Source organism: Pseudorasbora parva, chromosome 22 (genome assembly GCF_024679245.1).
Source record: "Pseudorasbora parva isolate DD20220531a chromosome 22, ASM2467924v1, whole genome shotgun sequence".
NCBI lineage: Eukaryota > Metazoa > Chordata > Actinopteri > Cypriniformes > Gobionidae > Pseudorasbora > Pseudorasbora parva.
Window position 1 is genome coordinate 3,576,328 of NC_090193.1, and position 18,900 is coordinate 3,595,227.

Consider the following 18,900-nt stretch of genomic DNA (forward strand, 5'->3'; position numbering starts at 1 on the left):
GGGATTATTTAAAGGGTCAGTTTGATGGGTATAGATGTTCTCAAAAGAATCTTTCCAAATCTGACCATCTTGTATGGCTGGTTCTTGTGGCTTTGTAGAGTTTAACCTGTTCCACATGCTCCAGAACTGGCCCTGATCAACGGTGTGTTCAATCTTTTGAAGCGTGTTGTTATAATGATCCAGCTTCTTCTGTCTCAGTGTGTTTTTGTACTGTTTCAGAAGCTCTGAGTGTTTGAAGCGTAACTCAGGGTTGACTGGATCTTTGTGTTTTTGATTTGAAATGAGTCGTAGCGCTCGTCTAATTCTTTTACAGTCGTGATCAAACCATTTTTCAGTAGGGTTATGTTTAGTGTGTTTTTTGTGCGTGTGTGGTGTCAATTTATCTAAATTAGCTTTTTTTGCTATATTTTCAAAAATGTCACACTCACTCACTCACTCACTCACTCACTCACTCACTCACTCACTCACTCACTCACTCACTCACTCACTCACTCACTCACTCACTCACTCACACTCACTCACTCACACTCACTCACTCACACTCACACACTCACTCACTCACTCACTCACTCACTCACTCACTCACTCACTCACACAAACACTCACTCACTCACTCACTCACTCACTCACTCACTCACTCACACAAACACTCACTCACTCCCTCACTCACTCACTCACTCACTCACTCACTCACTCACTCACTCACTCACTCACTCACTCACTCACTCACTCACTCACTCACTCACTCACTCACTCACTCACTCACTCACTCACTCACACAAACACTCACTCACTCACTCACTCACTCACTCACTCACTCACTCACTCACTCACTCACTCACTCACTCACTCACTCACTCACTCACACAAAAACACTCACTCACTCACTCACTCACTCACTCACTCACTCACTCACTCACTCACTCACTCACTCACTCACTCACTCACACACTCACTCACTCACTCACACACTCACTCACTCACTCACTCACTCACTCACTCACTCACTCACTCACTCACTCACTCACACACTCACTCACTCACTCACTCACTCACTCACTCACTCACTCACACACTCACTCACTCACTCACTCACTCACTCACTCACTCACACAAACACTCACTCACTCACTCACTCACTCACTCACTCACTCACTCACTCACTCACTCACTCACTCACTCACTCACTCACTCACTCACTCACTCACTCACTCACTCACACAAACACTCACTCACTCACACAAACACTCACTCACTCACACAAACACTCACTCACTCACTCGCTCGCTCGCTAAGTAATACAACAAGAGGTCGCAGTACCTCCACAGATGAGGCAGATGGCACTAAGTAGCCCTGTCTCTGTGTCGTCCATCTCCAGAGGTAGGAGTTGCCCAGCAAAAGCAAACACGAGGTCTGTGAGTGGGCCAAAACCAGCGTTGTGCATCTGTGTTCTGTTGAGAGTCAGCCCATCTGAGAAGGTCATAGTGTCCTGCTCTGGAGTGTAGCGAGTACAAATCCGCAACATCTGCATTAAGACAAAGTGAATCATACGTTGACAATTAAGAAATACACTATATGGACAAAAGTATAAGCACCAACAAGGACTTTACTGGCATTGCACTCTAAATACATTAATGTTGTTAAGCTGGACTATTTTTTATATTAGTGGGGATATATTTACCAGTATATCAAGGCAGGCAGATTTCAGTAGGGTGATCTGGTCTGCAATGGTGAGTGAAGTAAAACCTGGCAGACGTTTGGCAAACTCCACAATCTTTATAATGCACTTTGTGGAGAGCTCACTGAACTTATCCCACAGTCCAAGATCCAGCTGAACCCTGTGATCCGCGCTGGAGTTCTGAAACAGAGTAAAACATTGAGTACACTTTTCCATGCATTCCCATACATTTAAACCAATATATCATAAACAGTAATCATTGTTAAATGACTGAGAGGAAATTTAGAAAAAAAGGGGAAAGTCGTGTGTATGGATGAAGAGCAGTAGTGATGTCAGTAGGAGATATACACTGATCAGGCATAACATCATCAAGGCACCTGGTACTGGGTGGGATATATTAGGCAGCAAGTGAACATTTTGTTATTATATAAGTGTTAATAAAAATAACTCAAAGTTATTGTATTAGAAACAGGAAAAATGACAAGTGTAAGGATTTGAGCGAGTTTGACAAGGGCCAAATTGTGACGGCTAGACGACTGGGTCAGAGCCTCTCCAAAACTGCAGCTCTTGTGGGCTGTTCCCGGTCTGCAGTGGTCAGTATCTATCAAAAGTGCTCCAAGGAAGGAACAGTGGAGAACCGGCCACAGGGTCATGGGCGGCCAAGGCTCATTGATGCACGTGGGGAGCGAAGGCTGGCCCGTGTGGTCCGATCAAACAGACGAGCTACTGGAGCTCAAACTGCTCCAGAAGTTAATGCTGGTTCTGATAGAAAGCTGTCAGAATACACAGAGCATCTCAGTTTGTTGCGTATGGGGCGACATAGCCGCTGACCAGTCAGGGTGACCTCTGACCTCTGACCCCGCCGAAAGCACCAACACTGGCACGTGAGCATCAGAACTGGACCACGGAGCAATGGAAGAAGGTGACCTGGTCTGAGGAATCACGTGTTCTTTTACATCACGTGGATGGCCGTGTGTGTGTGTGTGTGGCTTACCTGGGGAACACATGGCCCCAGGATGCACTATGGGAAGAAGGCGAGCCGGCGGAGGCAGTGTGATGCTTTGGGCAATGTTCTGCTGGGAAACCTTGAGTCCTCCATCCATGTGGATGTTACTTTGAGACGCTCCACCTACCTAAGCATTGCTGAGACCATGTTCAGCCTTTCATGGAAACGGTATTCTGGTGGCTGTGGCTCTTCCAGCAGGATAATGCTCCTGACACAAAGCACAAATGCTTCAGGAATGGTTTGAGGAGCACAACAACCAGTTTGAGGCGTTGACTCGGCCTCCAAATTCCCAAGATCTCAATCCAATCGAGCATCTGTGGGATGAGCTGAACCAGCAGAGGTCTAGTGGAGTCCATGCCTTGATGGGTCAGGACTCTTTTGGCAGCAAAGGAGGGACCAACACAATATTAGGTCATAATGTTATGCCTGATTGGTGTAGTAACAGTAGGCTACTAATTTTTTTGCGTTGTAGTTCTGCTTTACTTTTCTGTAAAGCTTTACTTTACTGCTTTACTTTTTGTTGCACTAAATAAACATTTACACACAATTATGTGAGACATATTACTGCATGTTATCCTCCATTTGAAATATATTTTTCTAATAATTTATTTGTCACACAAAGTTTAAGTGAAATGCAAAATATGTGATTCACAGTTAATAGTCAAATCATCTAAGATACACGTTTCCTTATACATACACAAAATATATTTTAATGTACATTCAAAATACATTTTAACCATAATTCATAACCAAAATCCTGATGTTTGTTAAAAAGAGTCTCTGTCTCTTAAGAATAAAACCACTCTTTATTTTTGCTGTGGTTCAATGGATGTGAATGAAATATTGTACACTTTGCATGATCTCACACTCACGCCGTTGTTTATTTAGCTGACAGAGAGAAGGAGGTGTGTGAGAATGAAGTGTGGGAGCTCAGGACTCACGGTGGTGTATTTTCCCAGCTGACAGAGCGAAGGGAAGGTTTCCCTGTGGGCTTTGCTGACTTTGTTAACCAGTTCTTCCAGTTCTCCACTTAGCTCGTAGCTTTCTGGAAGAACAACCTCCTCTTTTACATCCTTCTTCTTCTTATTCCTGTCATTCCGCACTGCTAAATGAAGAACAACCAACAGAATTTAATACAAAAGAAATACATGTTGGAACAAGCAAAGTTGATCTTGGGAGATCATGGGAAGCTCCACTTTTGCTTAAAAGGTTTAAGGTAAGGAAAAATGGTCAGCGCCAGGCACATGGTCTAAAAGAGTCGTCCCTCTTCTCTTAAAGAGCCATTAGTGTGTGTTTTGGCCATGACATGCAGTAAACCAATCAGAGTCTGATCTCCGGTTCCCTTTAAATGCCAGTTGTGCTCGCACCATTGAGGATTCACTATTTACATGAGGAAAGACCGAACGCTCCTCCAGAGAGGAATCCTATTATTTGTAATATTTAAGCGTGTGTGTGCTGCATCCCTGCGTGTGTAGTAATCAAAGTGAATGCCAATAGGCTCATGTTACTAACACACCATTTTAATAACAAGAAATACTGCGCTATTGCATTTTTTGTTGGTCAAAGGTCAACGGTCAGTGGTTTTCAGTTCCTCAAAATTACGAAACACCAACAATGCTCCTGAACGCTCCTGGTTTAGAACAGACGCCCATGTGGGAACAGATGGCTGTGAAAATGATAACTGCGTTGGGTTGGAATAGCAAAAAAAAAAAAAAAAAACACACACACACACACAAAAAACACTTGTGTCACATTTTGCCGGGTGCATGATAGGGCCTGTGGAGTTCAATTTCTTTAGGGCTTTGTTCAAAACATTTTTTGAGAAAAATGTTCATACAATCATAGACTTGTAGCCTAGAAATGTAGACGCACCCTAGCGGCAGCAAATTTAATCTGCCCGCGAGTGTCGTCTAGCAACTCTCAATACCCTTCTGAGCTGTATTCCCCTAACTCTTGCCGGGCCAATCACATCATGTATAGAGTCGGTGGGCGGGGCCATAATGACGACGGCCGAGTTGCGTTTGCGTGCTTCTAGTAAACACAGAAACTGGCGAACGGCGGTCTTTCGAATCAGCTTTGACCGCGACTCTGGAAGACTTGGAGTTAAGCTTTTCTCTGAGAAAAGAACAAAGAACGGCACTAAAGTCATTCTTAAAAAGGGAAGATGTGTTCAGAGTTTAGCCGACCGGATACGGCGAATGTTTAATCTGTCAACAAGCTCTGCTTCACCTTCGTTGCTCTGGTTGGTGTAGCGCTATCCTATCGCGTGCAGAGGGAGTTTGAAAGACAACCGTTTATCCGCCCCTCAGATTGAGCCGTCAATGGTGAGTTTCCAGACCAAACATCTTGTTGTGGGTCAGGCTTGTCAGGCTAATAGACTAGTGAAATCAGTCTAAATATACAGCTATCATGCAAACTGAGAACAGTAAAGTTGGTGATGTATGACTGCTCTGAGTTTACCTTCCTTCGACATGCCGACCTCGAAGCACTTCTGCAGTCGGCAGTACTGACAGCGGTTGCGCGTCACTTTGTTGATCTGGCAGTTTTTGTCTCTGTGGCAGGTGTACACCATGTTCTTCTGGATACTGCGACGGAAAAAACCCTGAGCAAGAGAGAGAGAAGCTCAGAAATATAAGTATATGGACCATTCTTTAAAACTGATTCAAAGTCAGAGTTGGAAACATCTTGTCTTTTTTACCACAAATCTTGTATGTATGCAAATTGTATAATATCCCAGGTACACATAAATGTGCAGTTAATTCTCATATTGTATTTTCAGAAAGTTTTGGAATATTTCCCCAAATTTGATTTTTATTGTGGGAGTCAATAGATAGAAGGAAAGTTAGTATTAGTTAACATCTAAGATTTGAAAACTTTTTAACTGTGTTTTTTGGTTATTGGACAGCAGTTTGTGTCAATTTTGTAGAATGGCTTATATACACGTTTTTAGAAGTTTTAACTATAAAATTAAATTCTTTGTGATTTCATGGAGCTTAGCATGAAAGTGAGCACAAATCTAATGTTTAGTAGTGACCAGATTTATTAAACTTCCCCAGGGCAGTCAGCAGAGGGCACTATAGACTATAGTGTGAATGAAATCTAAAGTCTGGAGCTTGACATTAACACGAGGTGGCAGCACACAAACCATGACCTCTGCTTACTGTTATGAATGTGCTATTATAATGGCATTACAATGTAATTAACACAAATCTTGTTGCTAATATGGGATTGAGACATAACACTTTAGAGAATGTGTTCTCAGGTTTTGATTTGTGTCTGTGTAATTATAATATCACTTTAATCAAACCGTGTTTGTTTTTTTATAATGTCGTTTTGTTCAGTTTAAAAACATTTAAAGAAACATTTTATTTTTTACTTTACACCAGAGGGTTGATGTGCAGAAAACATAACGGCTAGCTTTTCTGATTGCATTATTATTATTATTATTATTATTATTATTATTATTATTATTATTATTATTATTATTATTATTATTATTATTATTATTACAACATAACAGAATATATGATGCATATTTATTTTAAAATCACAATAAGCCTTAAGGTACTAGAGTTATCTTTATTTATAGTAAGTACACTGAATTAAACTTTGACTAACAAAATGTTTCGAGCTTTAACATATTAACCTTTTCTTTGATATTTTAGATAATTTAGCTTGTGTTTATGGTAAAATGAATGGGTAAAAAGCTAAATAATTATTATATTGACCTACATTTTGGCCTATGTCTAAAGACGATATGCAATATTGACAATATCAAGTATGATATAAGGTAAAGCATAATTTTAATTTGTATGAATGTTTGTCTTTGTGAAAAGAAATAGCCTATTTTTGATTAATATTCACATTTAAAAGGCAAGGTTTAAACAAAATCAAAAATATAATTTGAGAAAAACAAATACATTTAGCTGCACCAACTTTTATTTTATTTTTTAAGTATTTATTTATTTATTTTTTAATTGGTCTAAAGTATCTTTTTTTTTAGTTGGTCCAAAGTGTGTGTGTGTGTGTGTGTGTGTGTGTGTGTGTGTGTGTGTGTGTGTGTGTGTGTGTGTGTGTGTGTGTGTGTGTGTGTGTGTGTGTGTGTGTGTGTGTGTGTGTGTGTGTGTGTGTGTGTGTGTGTGTGTGTGTGTGTGTGTGTGTGTGTATATTTTGTGTATTATATATATAAATAATATATATTATATATAAATAATAATAATAAAAAAAAAATAATAATAATCATAAGAAATAATAATAATCATAAAAAATAATCATAAAAAAATAATCATAAAAAATAATCATAAAAAAATAATCAAAAGTAATCATTATATATATATATATATATATATATATATATATATATATATATATATATATATATATATATATATATATATATATATATATATATATATAATGATTACTATTATTATTTATTTTTCTAATTAGAATCATAGGGTTCTTGACTCAAAATTAAACACTTTTTTGCCAAACTTTTGCTTGCAATAAAGTACATGTACAAGCATTTATAATTCAAATTTTAATTTTAAATTTAAGCAAATTTAATTAAAACTGGAAATGTCAACAAATTAATTCAAAACTAAATCAATAAAATGATACCCCTAAACGGTCCTATAAATGAAGCGCCTGAGAGAAGTCTACATAGAGCATTATAAGCGTGTGTACCTTACAGCCCTCACAAGAGCTCACTCCATAATGATAGCCAGAAGATTTGTCCTGGCACACGAAGCAGGGTTTGTAGACACGAGGAGGAGGGGGTGGAGAAGGGGAACTGGGAACCATCTCCTCTGAGCTCGTGCTCTGGGTCTCCACCGCTGCAGAGATCAGGAAGAAAACGAGAAGATATTACTGGTTATTACTAAGACAAGAATCTCCATTGCTTTTTCAAATCCCCAACCCCTACGGGCACTCCAATACGCTTTAAACATGTACAAATATATTACTCTTTAAACAACAAAACCACTTTCACCTTCTGTTCTCACAACACATTTAGGAGCCTGTGGCTTGGCAAGATCGAGTTTATGGCGCACTCTTGATTATTTAACAATATTTGGCACATCATCAAAAATAATGAGTTGAATATAGATGGATTGTCATTTTAAAGAATATTAAAGGGACCCGTTCTGCTTTTGTCCATGTTCGTCTGTCTTTAGTGTATAAAAGAATAACTTCTGTATGAAATGCCCCAATCTTGAGTTTTCATCCAGGTACTAAAATGTCAAAATATTCCGCATTTAAATAATTAATATGCAGAATAAAGGGGCGTGGCCTAGTTGAGTTAGTTAGTAGTGTGTTGAAACTGGCGGTTATGGTAAGGGGCAGGCCATCCACGTGATGTAAAAGAACACGTGATTCCTCAGACCAGGCCACCTTCTTCCATTGCTCCGTGGTCCAGTTCTGATGCTCACGTGCCACTGTTGGTGCTTTCGGCGGGGTCAGGGGTCAGAGGTCACCCTGACTGGTCAGCGGCTATGCCGCCCCATACGCAACAAACTGAGATGCTCTGTGTATTCTGACACCTTTCTATCAGAACCAGCATTAACTTCTGGAGCAGTTTGAGCTCCAGTAGCTCGTCTGTTTGATCGGACCCCACGGGCCAGCCTTCGCTCCCCACGTGCATCAATGAGCCTTGGCCGCGCATGACCCTGTGGCCGGTTCTCCACTGTTCCTTCCTTGGAGCACTTTTGATAGATACTGACCACTGCAGACCGGGAACAGCCCACAAGAGCTGCAGTTTTGGAGATGCTCTGACCCAGTCGTCTAGCCGTCACAATTTGGCCCTTGTCAAACTCGCTCAAATCCTTACGCTTGCCCATTTTTTCCTGTTTCTAATACAATAACTTTAAAGACAAAATGTTCACTTGCTGCCTAATATATCCCACCCACTAACAGGAGCCGTGATGAAGAGAAAATTTGTGATTAGAAATAATCTGTATTGATATGTGTGTGTGTGTGTGTGTGTGTGTGTGTGTGTGTGTGTGTGTGTGTGTGCGTGCGTGCGTGCGTGCGTGTGTGTGTAAATAGCCTCTACATTCAAGGCACTTTCTTTGCCTTTCTTAGGCAATGAAAGCCATGCTGTAGAATTATTGTTCATTATTAGTTAATGTTAACTAATGTAGCAATTTTAACAAACGAAACCCTTTTGTAAAGCGTTAAGGGATGAATTAATAACATGCTTTGACTGACACCCCAGCATGTGTTCGACTCGCTGTCACGCACCCAAATGGTCCCACAGTCTGATTCATAAACATCCTGGAAAGCAGCCATACAGACAAACATTTAATATAACACGGTTTGCCCAATTTAAACACCACCGTGCAAATCCGGTGTTATATATTTTGTGTAAGTCCACGCTGTCACTCGGTTCAACTCTCACCTCTAGACACCCTTTACCCCCCTCATGCTCTTGTTTCCTGGACCCTAAATTCCTCAGGCCTGGATGACTGGCTTTTTACTAGAGGTCCAGTCTCAGGATCCCCCGTAAAGCCCGTCTGTGGTCTGACCGAGGCCTGAGGCCTGCCTGACCGGCGCTTTATTGGCAGTGAGTCGCTTTGACCAGCCATTCACACCAGCAGCAGCTGTCCTCTCACTCTCCACTTGTAAAAAATGAGAGAAAAACAGCTAAAACGGGGCAGATTTTATTGCCCGCAGAGGCCTTCGCCCCTTCCTCCTACTGAATGGAGTGAATCCACCAAATGTGCCTCTCATTCTCTCTTTCTTCTCCTCCCTCTGTCCCTCCACGGGCACCGTTTAACAAGAGCAAAATGAGAGAAGGTATAGATGAGAAATCCCATAAAAACCAGGGGGTGGGGGAGACAAACGAAGAATGTGTGTGAGAGAGTGAGTTTCACTTTGACCTTGGCTTTGACAGCAGCTTTGGCTTCTCAAGACATGAACGTGAACCGAGAGTCCCACAGATACTGCCAATGGCCAATGATCTAATCACGACCTCAGCTGAGATAAAATATGCCGTATTGATGATGTGACATTTGGCAAACTATGAAAGGACATTTCGTTTCCAAACAGCAAACAGTGCGGAAATCTGTGCTAGAGACGTTCCAAAGTCACAACCCAGTTTTTTATTTTATTTTATTGTTAAAAGCAAATATTCAAACTTCAAAATATATGGACCTTAGTCCGGGTAGACGCCATATTTAATTTGACTGGAATGAAAACAAAGCTGTGAGAGGAAGAAGTACAATGTGTTCAATGGACCCAACTCATGAAGCAAAAGCACATTTCTGCGTAAACTGTTCATAGAGCTATATTACATAAATAGATGCATTCTTAATAAATATACATTATAATTTAAAAGAAATGAATACATTTATTCAGCAAAAATGCATTAAATTGATCAAAGGTACTGCATATATGTACTATATATACTTGAATTTTCTATTTATTAAAGAATCCTGAAAAAAAAGAAATTCCTCAAAAATATAAAAAAATGTCCACATTGATAAAATCAGAAATGCTTCTGAGCAGCAAATTAGCATATTAGAATAATTTCTGAAAGATCATGCATCTGAAGATTGCATGATGCTGAAAATTACAGTTTACCATATTCATTTATAAACTATTATTTTAATATTTCACTGTTTTACTGTATTGATCAAATAAATTAAAGCTCCACTGTGTGATATTTTCCCCCATCTAGCGGTGTAAAGCTATATGACCATCCAGTGAATAATAGTTTCTGTTCCTCCCAATTCTGATTTCGTTTTAACTCCTACGGTGGCCGATTTAGTCCAAGATTAACATGGCAATCCCCCTCTTCACATTCGACACGGTGCCATCGAGTGTTAAAACGTCAAAGGCGAAGCTTGAATTTACGGGTATGTCCCTCTTTGGCTAATGTACTTTCAAGATGGAGGGGCAACATGGCGACCGGCATTCAAACCCCTCACCCGTATGTATTTTCAATGGCATATTATAAACTTACGAGAATACTTTATTACTTGAAAGCAATGCAATCCTGTATGCATTTATGTATGTGTATATTTTCATTTATTGTTATTGTGTTTTTTTTATTTAATATTTTATCTTTTATTCTATTGTTTTGCTCGAAATAAAAATCAATCAACCAATAAATCAATAAATCAATAAATCAATCAATCAATCAATCAATCAATCAATCAATCAATCAATCAATCAATCAAACAAATAAGTAAATATACATTAATGAGCACATATATTTTTGAAAGAACTAAGTGTTTTTAGCCAAGAATAAACTAAAAAAGTTACACAGTGTAGCTTTAAGCCTTGTTTTATTGGTGTATGAGACTTCAAAATCCTAAACTTTTAAAAATGCATATGCAAGAATGGATTTGTGATTAGAAATGAATTCTGTTCTAGTTTCATAAAAAAGGAACAAAAAACAGTAAATATTAGACATGATTTAAGCCCTTGAGATAGGACTGAACAGACCTATTCCTCACAGTCTCCTTTAAATATGACCTGCTTACTGACTTATTTAAGTATATAGTCTATTGCGTAACTTGTAGAACATATTTTCTTACAATGCAAGAGGGTGTTCACACAGGACATTCTTGTGTTCACAAACAGAACAGAAGGCAGGGTCACAAGACACGGTTTTAAAAGTTGAACTCATTTTAACACAAAGCAATAATCATACACACAGAGCTGAAAAAGACATTTGCTTGATGCATGAGTATATTCTTGTGCAGGTTATAGGGTCAAGTTCTGATATTGAGTGTTTTATTTATTTTGTTTCTTTGGATTTTGTGCGGTTGTGTCTTTCAAACGTCTAGGCCTCTGGAATGCTGTAGTTCTTACACATAATGTTCAGTGAAACACAAGGTCGGGGTGATGGGCGAGTGAGTGGGTGAGAACGCAACCTGATCACGGTGTTTATGTAGTAACTTAGGCTGAATTGGCTTTATGTGTTTATATGGCAGCAATGCTTGAGTGACACAGAGCGGCTCTGAAAACATCAGCCCCTTTTGTGCTGGAGGAGTGGAAACCTGGCGCCACCAGAGAAATGACTGACAGACATAAAGGAGAAGAACGAAGGAATGCTATTCTGTTCCCATTCCATTTGCTCTCTTTGTTATATTTGACATGCTATTTATGGATTGTGGAGAATACATGAAGTAGTCTAAGGTCGGTTTTGAATCAAAGCAGGTGGAGCGCTCAGAAGAAACAGCTAAATAAAAAAATATTATTGTCTGAATTGGCATTTGACAGTATAATCCAATTTTAGAACAAACTAAAATGTATTTATTGATTTTTGAACTGGAATCCATTTTATGGACTTACTTCAATGAATTCAACAAGTATTATGCTACGTTAAAGGTTCCTACTGTTGTTTTGCTGCCTTCTACAATATGTTTACAAGCATCCAAGGTCAAAAAAACACTTTTATTGTCTCCTAATATCCACTGCAGCATCAGCTCTTTTCTCTCAGTGTCTGAACGGTTCAATCAATCAAGGATTCGTTTTCTCTAAACCCCGCCTTTCTGAGAGCCTGCTCTGCTCTGATTGGTCAGCTGGGCCAGTCTGTTGTGATTGGTCCACCATGTCAGAACCCAAACGCGCATTATCATATCTGAATCTCAGCTCTTGACACACAGTGATACGAACAGTAACGATGGCGTGGGTTTTACCGTCTCAATCTCATCAAAGTGGATTTGCTTTGGCAGCAGAAAACAGCGTCTTCTCCACATGAACAACACCAACCAAACTCTTCCAGTGTCAGACACAACTACAGCGCTCAAGGGGCAAAGAGACGCCGTTCAGCCAATCAAGACCAGAGACTGGCATTATGCAAATCAGTTACAAACCTACAGCAGGTTCAGCAGGAAGTGGAGTTACTGACGACTCGTTTTAGTTCAGAATCACTTCTTACTTTAAGGAGACAAAATCTCCACTTACCTGTTCTTTGATTTTTGAAACTTTTCAGATCTTTTACAGTCACAAACAGCTCTATAACACGACATGACAGGTAATTTTCCAAAATGCATAATAGGGGTAATTTAAAGCATTGAATTACACGCAAATAAAATTATGATTGTCTTTTTTAAAGTGGTCTAAATCCACAATTATACAGATTACTGTATGCCCACACTGTTTAGATAACAAACAGTGAAAGGTGACGCAGGTTTTATCAGTAAAGGAGTTTAGGACTTCAGCACGACAATCCAACTTCTCTGTGTCGACTCAGATTGCATGGAAGAGCTGACGGAAACACTGATTTAATCCGTGCCTTTCAGCAAACTCAGCAACACTATCAGGTGAGCGCCGTCTCTCTGAGGCCCAGTGCACACCTAGTATTAAAATTTGGCAAATTTAATTTTTTGCTCATTTTAACACACATATAAACACTTGGTGAGCCAATGGCATAGACCTCACCGGTGAACCTCATTTCACCAAGTACATGTTAACATCCTGGATTAACATCTTTGATTTGTATTTCAATTATCCTGTCAGATTTGAGGGAAAGATTTGGGTTGGGTTAGGGTTTAGGAGTGCGGTTAGTTGGACCTTTTTACTTTTAGCTCTAATATTTAACGTTTTATTTCATGACAATTATGTAGATAGCATTTTACAGTATATCATACTTCAATATTAAAGTATGCGGCTGTCAGAGCGGAAACAAAAGCTGCTGCTCTCCGTGTTTTTCATCCTCATGGACAACGTTCATTTGCAAATTGTGTGAGCTTATTTCTTCCAATACATCTAACGATCTGAAAAGCCCATACATTTACCCATGGACCCTTCCCTTGAAGAAATCAGGACAGAAGTGGACGAAAGCGGACAAAAGAGAGGGATTAAAACTCCAGGTGTAAATGGGTCATCATCAGAAAGAAGTCACCAGGGTTGCCAACTCTCACGCATCTGGCGTGATACTCACGCTTTCAGGCTCTGTCTCACGCTCTCACTCTGCCCAACTCAATCTCACGCCAAATTGCCAAACCTGCTTTTGATATTAAACAAAGCTATAAGCTTTAAATTTTTTAAATGTGTTTTAATGAAATTCAAACAATAAATAGCGTTTTGGCGATAATGTGGCATAATGTTAAAGCCAGAGGCGTTGAAAAGCGGAGTTGCATGCTGTCGTCTCCCTGCGGCGCGCGCTGGTCACGTGGCCCATGAGCGCCCAATACTTCTACCGCCGTTCAAATGCATTTAAATGGCTTAAGTGGATACACAACACTTTCACCATATAGATGTTTGCTGCAAGTTTTGGTAAACAGTACAGCATAGTGTTAGTGTTTATTGATTATTAAGTCAGCCATATTTACAGAATCGTTTTATTATGGACAGTGATAGAGATTCAACATTGTTAACATTAATGTTATTCTTGTATTTAGCCCTCAGGTATTCCTTACTAATAGGTCACACTCACACTCATTACATTATATTTATTGAATATTTTGAGGAGATCTTTTGGTACTAAATACAATTTTTTTTGCAACAATTATTGTAAATAAATGACCACTTAAAATATTTTTCTTCTAATATTTGTATTTCTTCTAAAATTTATATTACAATTAGTGTAGTAATTAATATTAAAATAGAGAATTCCAATTCAAAGAGGCAAATTAGAGTCATTTTGTGGCTAAAAAATATTAATGTTTATTTGTAATGCCATTAGGTGCCTTATGGCTCTTTAATAAATATACATGTATCTAATCTAGTTGCTCAAAAATATATTGCAGTCTTTGCATTCTAATAAATATTTAGATATGATGATCAAACACTAGATTTCTTTAAATGTGAAATTTCGAAACTTGAATAACTTGCATCCTAATATTTTTAATGAATAATGATACTTATATAAGCAGTCACAAGTGAATATTAAGGAATGGCACATATAATTTGACCCAAGAAATGTTTAAACTAGTGCTAAAACAAACATATTTTTTTCTAATTATGTACAGTATATATACTAGATATAAACTGATACTGAATCAAGATCAAAAGCATCAGGTGATGGACAGGACAAATCTAGGGCGTTTTGTGTTCCTGATAAATACTGTATTAAATATCATCTTTCTTCTAATTTCTCAGTCCTCTGCCTCTGTTTGTGAAATCAATTTAAATATGCCAAATGTATGTCTTGCTTGCTTGTTTTTAATGATGTGCACTACTTACATAAAGTAGGCTACTGGGTAAGCCTATGTAAGGTTTTTAAAAAAGTTAGGAAATTCAAACTTTAAGTAAGCAGAAATTACAGATTTTTATTTTGTACTCATATGTTATAATTACTCTCAACTTAAAATATTTGAGTAGACTGATTCATTTAACTTATCATGTAATTTCAATTATTTTGGAAACTTGGAGGAAGTGGAAACATAGAACTAGCTAATTCAATAAATGCTAGGTTGCTAATTAGAAACACAATGCTTTGATTGCATTAGCATAGCAAGTGCCCAATGGCAAAAACATTTAACAAATATCTGTTCTCAAACTAAACTCATGCTCCACTCAGCCATGATGGTAGCCCCCCCCCCCCCCCCCCCCCCCGAAAAAAAAGCAAAGCAAAACATTAAACAATACTAAATCTCAGTAGCTCAGTTTCCATTAAACTGAAGTTTGTCTAAATTAAATGAAACAAGTTCAGAAAACTCAAAACGAACTATTAAAATTTACTTACAATGTGTCAGTATTACAAACTCAAACTCAAAAGACCATTCTAAATACTCATAAAAGTTCATTTGATTTAACTTTTTTGTTTAAGTTAAGTTTTCCAGACTGAAAACAATGAATTATTTCGAGGGTTTACAGGGTAACTATAGGTTTAGGTTAGGTTTAGGATTAGGATTAGATTCAGGGTAAGTAACAGTTATTACCCAGCTAATTACTAAAGTATATGCCCACGTCATAATGAATGTACTGGCACAGAAAAAGGATGTTGTTTTTAAGGCAGAGGAAAATAAAATGCAAAATCGCTCATACATTAATCATGTACATGTCTAATATATTTTGTATCAAACACACACACACACACACACACACACACACACACACACACACACACACACACACACACACACACACACACACACACACACACACACACACACACACACACACACACACACACACACACACACACACACACACACACACACACACACACGTTGGTCTATGTGGTTTACAGGGACTCTCCATAGGCGTAATGGTTTTTATACCGTACAAACCGTATTTTCTATCCCCTTACACTGCCCCTGCCCCTAAACCTACCCATCACAGGAAACATTCTGCATTTTTACTTTCTCAAAAAAACATCATTTAGTATGTTTTTAAGGCAATTTGAATTATGGGGACATTTGATATGTCCTCATAAACCACATTTATAGTGTAATACCAGTGTAATACCCATGTAGTTATACAAATTTGTGTCCTCATAAACCACATAAACAGGCTCACACACACACACACACACACACACACACACACACACACACACACACACACACACACACACACACACACACACACACACACACACACACACACACACACACACACGTAATGGTTTTCAGAGTGAGGGCAGAGATGAATGGCTCTTTCATTTCTTCTGCGTGGTTGTACTGTATGTGTGGATGGATTGAACTGCATGATTGAGTCACAAAAAGCTACAAAAGGCGTTCATGAAGCTCTTGATGTTCTGAATTCCAACATGCGGAGAGCAAAAGCAAACCAGTGCACAAACAGATTTGAAGTGAACACATTTTTCATATAGGAATGAAGAAGAACATTTCCAAGAACTCTTTAATAGTCAGGATGCATTTCAATGCAGCAAACATTGTTTGTCTTGACTCTTTTTTTAGTCAAATGCTGACTCGGTCGATTTTACAGGCTTTCTGCGTGTTGTTAGATTTTGTAACATCTCACCAACATTCGACTTGAAGTGTTGCTGAGAAATTTAACAAGTTGGGTCAATCCAGGTTTGCTTCCAAAACCAGATCGTTGTAAATGCCAACATTTCTGAACATTTGATATGGGATTGAGGCATTAAAACCTCATTTGATTGGCTAATCCTTAAATAATGAGTTGTTATTGTTTTTAGGTGTTAAATATTTCCAGGACCGTAATAGTTATAATAGTGTAACAGCTTATTAGTTTAACAAATATACTATTATTGAATGAAATCATATGCAATTTGTGTTTGCTATTGCAATGAACTCAATTGCTATCGCATTCATCAACATTAATATTGTGTTAATAGTAATAAACAGACTTTTTATGTATTCTTGCAGATGGGGAAGTCACTTTGCAGAGAGCGTTAGCTGTTCCTTGACTTGATTCAACAGCTGAAAACTCGTGTGTCTTAGTCCCTCCCTGTCGTACTTCTAATGTTTTAAACTCTGTATTACTAGCACTTCTCTTCGTTTTATCACCCCTGTAAGACAACCTCCAAAAAAATACAACTCTATAGGTCGTTTTTCAAGCACCTTATTACAACCTATATTTATGTTTTAAAGTCATGCGCCCTCTAGCTGTCGTAAAAATAATGACGGTGTCGTGTTACGTGACGTCATGAAATGACGTATGACTGTTGTTACCAATCACAATGCGTGTTCATTTTAATGCGATGTGTAAATTTTTTACCACCATTTGTCATATTTCCATTTAGAAACATATATATTTTTTATTATTTACAACTACACCCACCCATCCCTAAACCTACCGAGTGATTTATGGTGATATAGTTAGAAAACACTTCTATGCGTCGTATTTAATTAATTAAAATATTGTCAATTGGGGCGCAACTTTAGTAGACGCTCCTATGAGTCGTATTTTAAGGAAGTGACAAACGACCTATAGGCGTATTGGTTGGAGGACATGTTGCTATAAGATGGATCGCTTGTTGTATTCCTCACTTTAGATATCAAATATATCATTTTGGATAAAAGCAGCTTGCATTTGAGTCAGACTTGGCAAAAGACTGTTTTAGGTCAGGGTTAGTCTGTTTGTATTCTGCATCCATTAATGCATTTTTTCCAAGTGTTTGTCCTCTGTAGGGTCTCGGGGTGCTGGAGTCTATCCCAGCATCTCTGGCCACATGCAGACACACACACACACCCTGAACTGATGACCAGCCTGTCACAGAACAACACACAGACATACACACACTCACGGTTACGGATGATTTAGTGCCTCTGATTTACCCATTCTAGGAAACCGGAGCACACAGGACTCACACACACACGCACAGACTTCCCCCTGCCCTGGCATGTCACCATTTTGAAAATAACACCCTCAAATATTTCAAAACACATAATGCTCATGCCTGTGGACTGAGCCGGTTCTTGTTTTCACACACATAACAAAGGCCACAGTCTCTGGCAAGACTAAAAGCTCATTTAATCCTCTAACAAGCTGAGCTCGAGTCAAACCAGCACCTGTGTGAAACCACTGAACATGAGCTAATGCACACGACGCCTCTGCCGCCGCATACACCGGACTGAGACATCAATGCAGCTCCATATTCATATACACTGGAGAAAATTAACAAGCCATGAAGTGGTTTTCTATCAACTCTTCAAAAAAGAAGAGTTTTTTTTTTTTGTAAGTTATACAAGATTCAACTACACTGTAAAAAATCAAGGTCTCTAATTTAAATTTTTCCAGTGACTGGAACTTTTTCTGGAAACTATTTTCTTTCTTGTTTTTTCTAATACATTGTCGCTGTTTTGTTGTGTATTCTGATTTGATTGTTGTATTAGTGTGTCTGTCTTTGTCTTATTGTGTTAAATATAGTTTTTCCTTTTTTTCTTTGTATGTATATCTCCTGCCAGGGGGTCTGAGATGGAAATTAGCCTAAGGCTATAATCTGGCATATTTACATTTGTTTTAATTTTCATTAATATGCATTGTTCCCCCTTTCTTAAATAAAATAAAATAAAATAAAAATGATCGCATCTATATTTTTCAGTTGGCCAAATTGAATTTCTCTGAATTAAATTGCATCAAGTCACAGAAATTCAATTTGGCCAAATGAAAAATGTCAGTCACTAGAAAACATTCAATTGGAGACATGATTATTATTATTATTATTTTTTACAGTGTATGCAATATAAAGAAATAATAATAATGATACTTGAAATTACTTGTACAGCCAATTTTATAAAACAAGTTTTTAAGTTGAATTATAGGATTTTTCTGTGTGTGTATTATAGATACTGTAATAAAAATATATGATCAGTATGTCAAGGCAACTTAT

At 38.3% G+C, this 18,900-nt stretch overlaps 1 protein-coding gene across 2 annotated transcripts in view; it reads right to left on the bottom strand.

Moving 5' to 3' along the window:
• The window catches only part of rargb (retinoic acid receptor, gamma b), an 85,027-nt gene that overhangs the window by 7,504 nt on the left and 58,623 nt on the right, over positions 1 to 18,900 (bottom strand). For both annotated transcript variants that reach the window (XM_067431850.1, XM_067431851.1), the window contains 5 exons: positions 7,371 to 7,519; positions 5,145 to 5,286; positions 3,626 to 3,789; positions 1,682 to 1,858; positions 1,321 to 1,525 (listed from right to left, as the gene is read on the bottom strand). In XM_067431850.1, the coding sequence (XP_067287951.1) occupies positions 1,321 to 1,525; positions 1,682 to 1,858; positions 3,626 to 3,789; positions 5,145 to 5,286; positions 7,371 to 7,519 (837 nt within the window). The remainder of the gene's footprint in view (positions 1 to 1,320; positions 1,526 to 1,681; positions 1,859 to 3,625; positions 3,790 to 5,144; positions 5,287 to 7,370; positions 7,520 to 18,900) is intronic.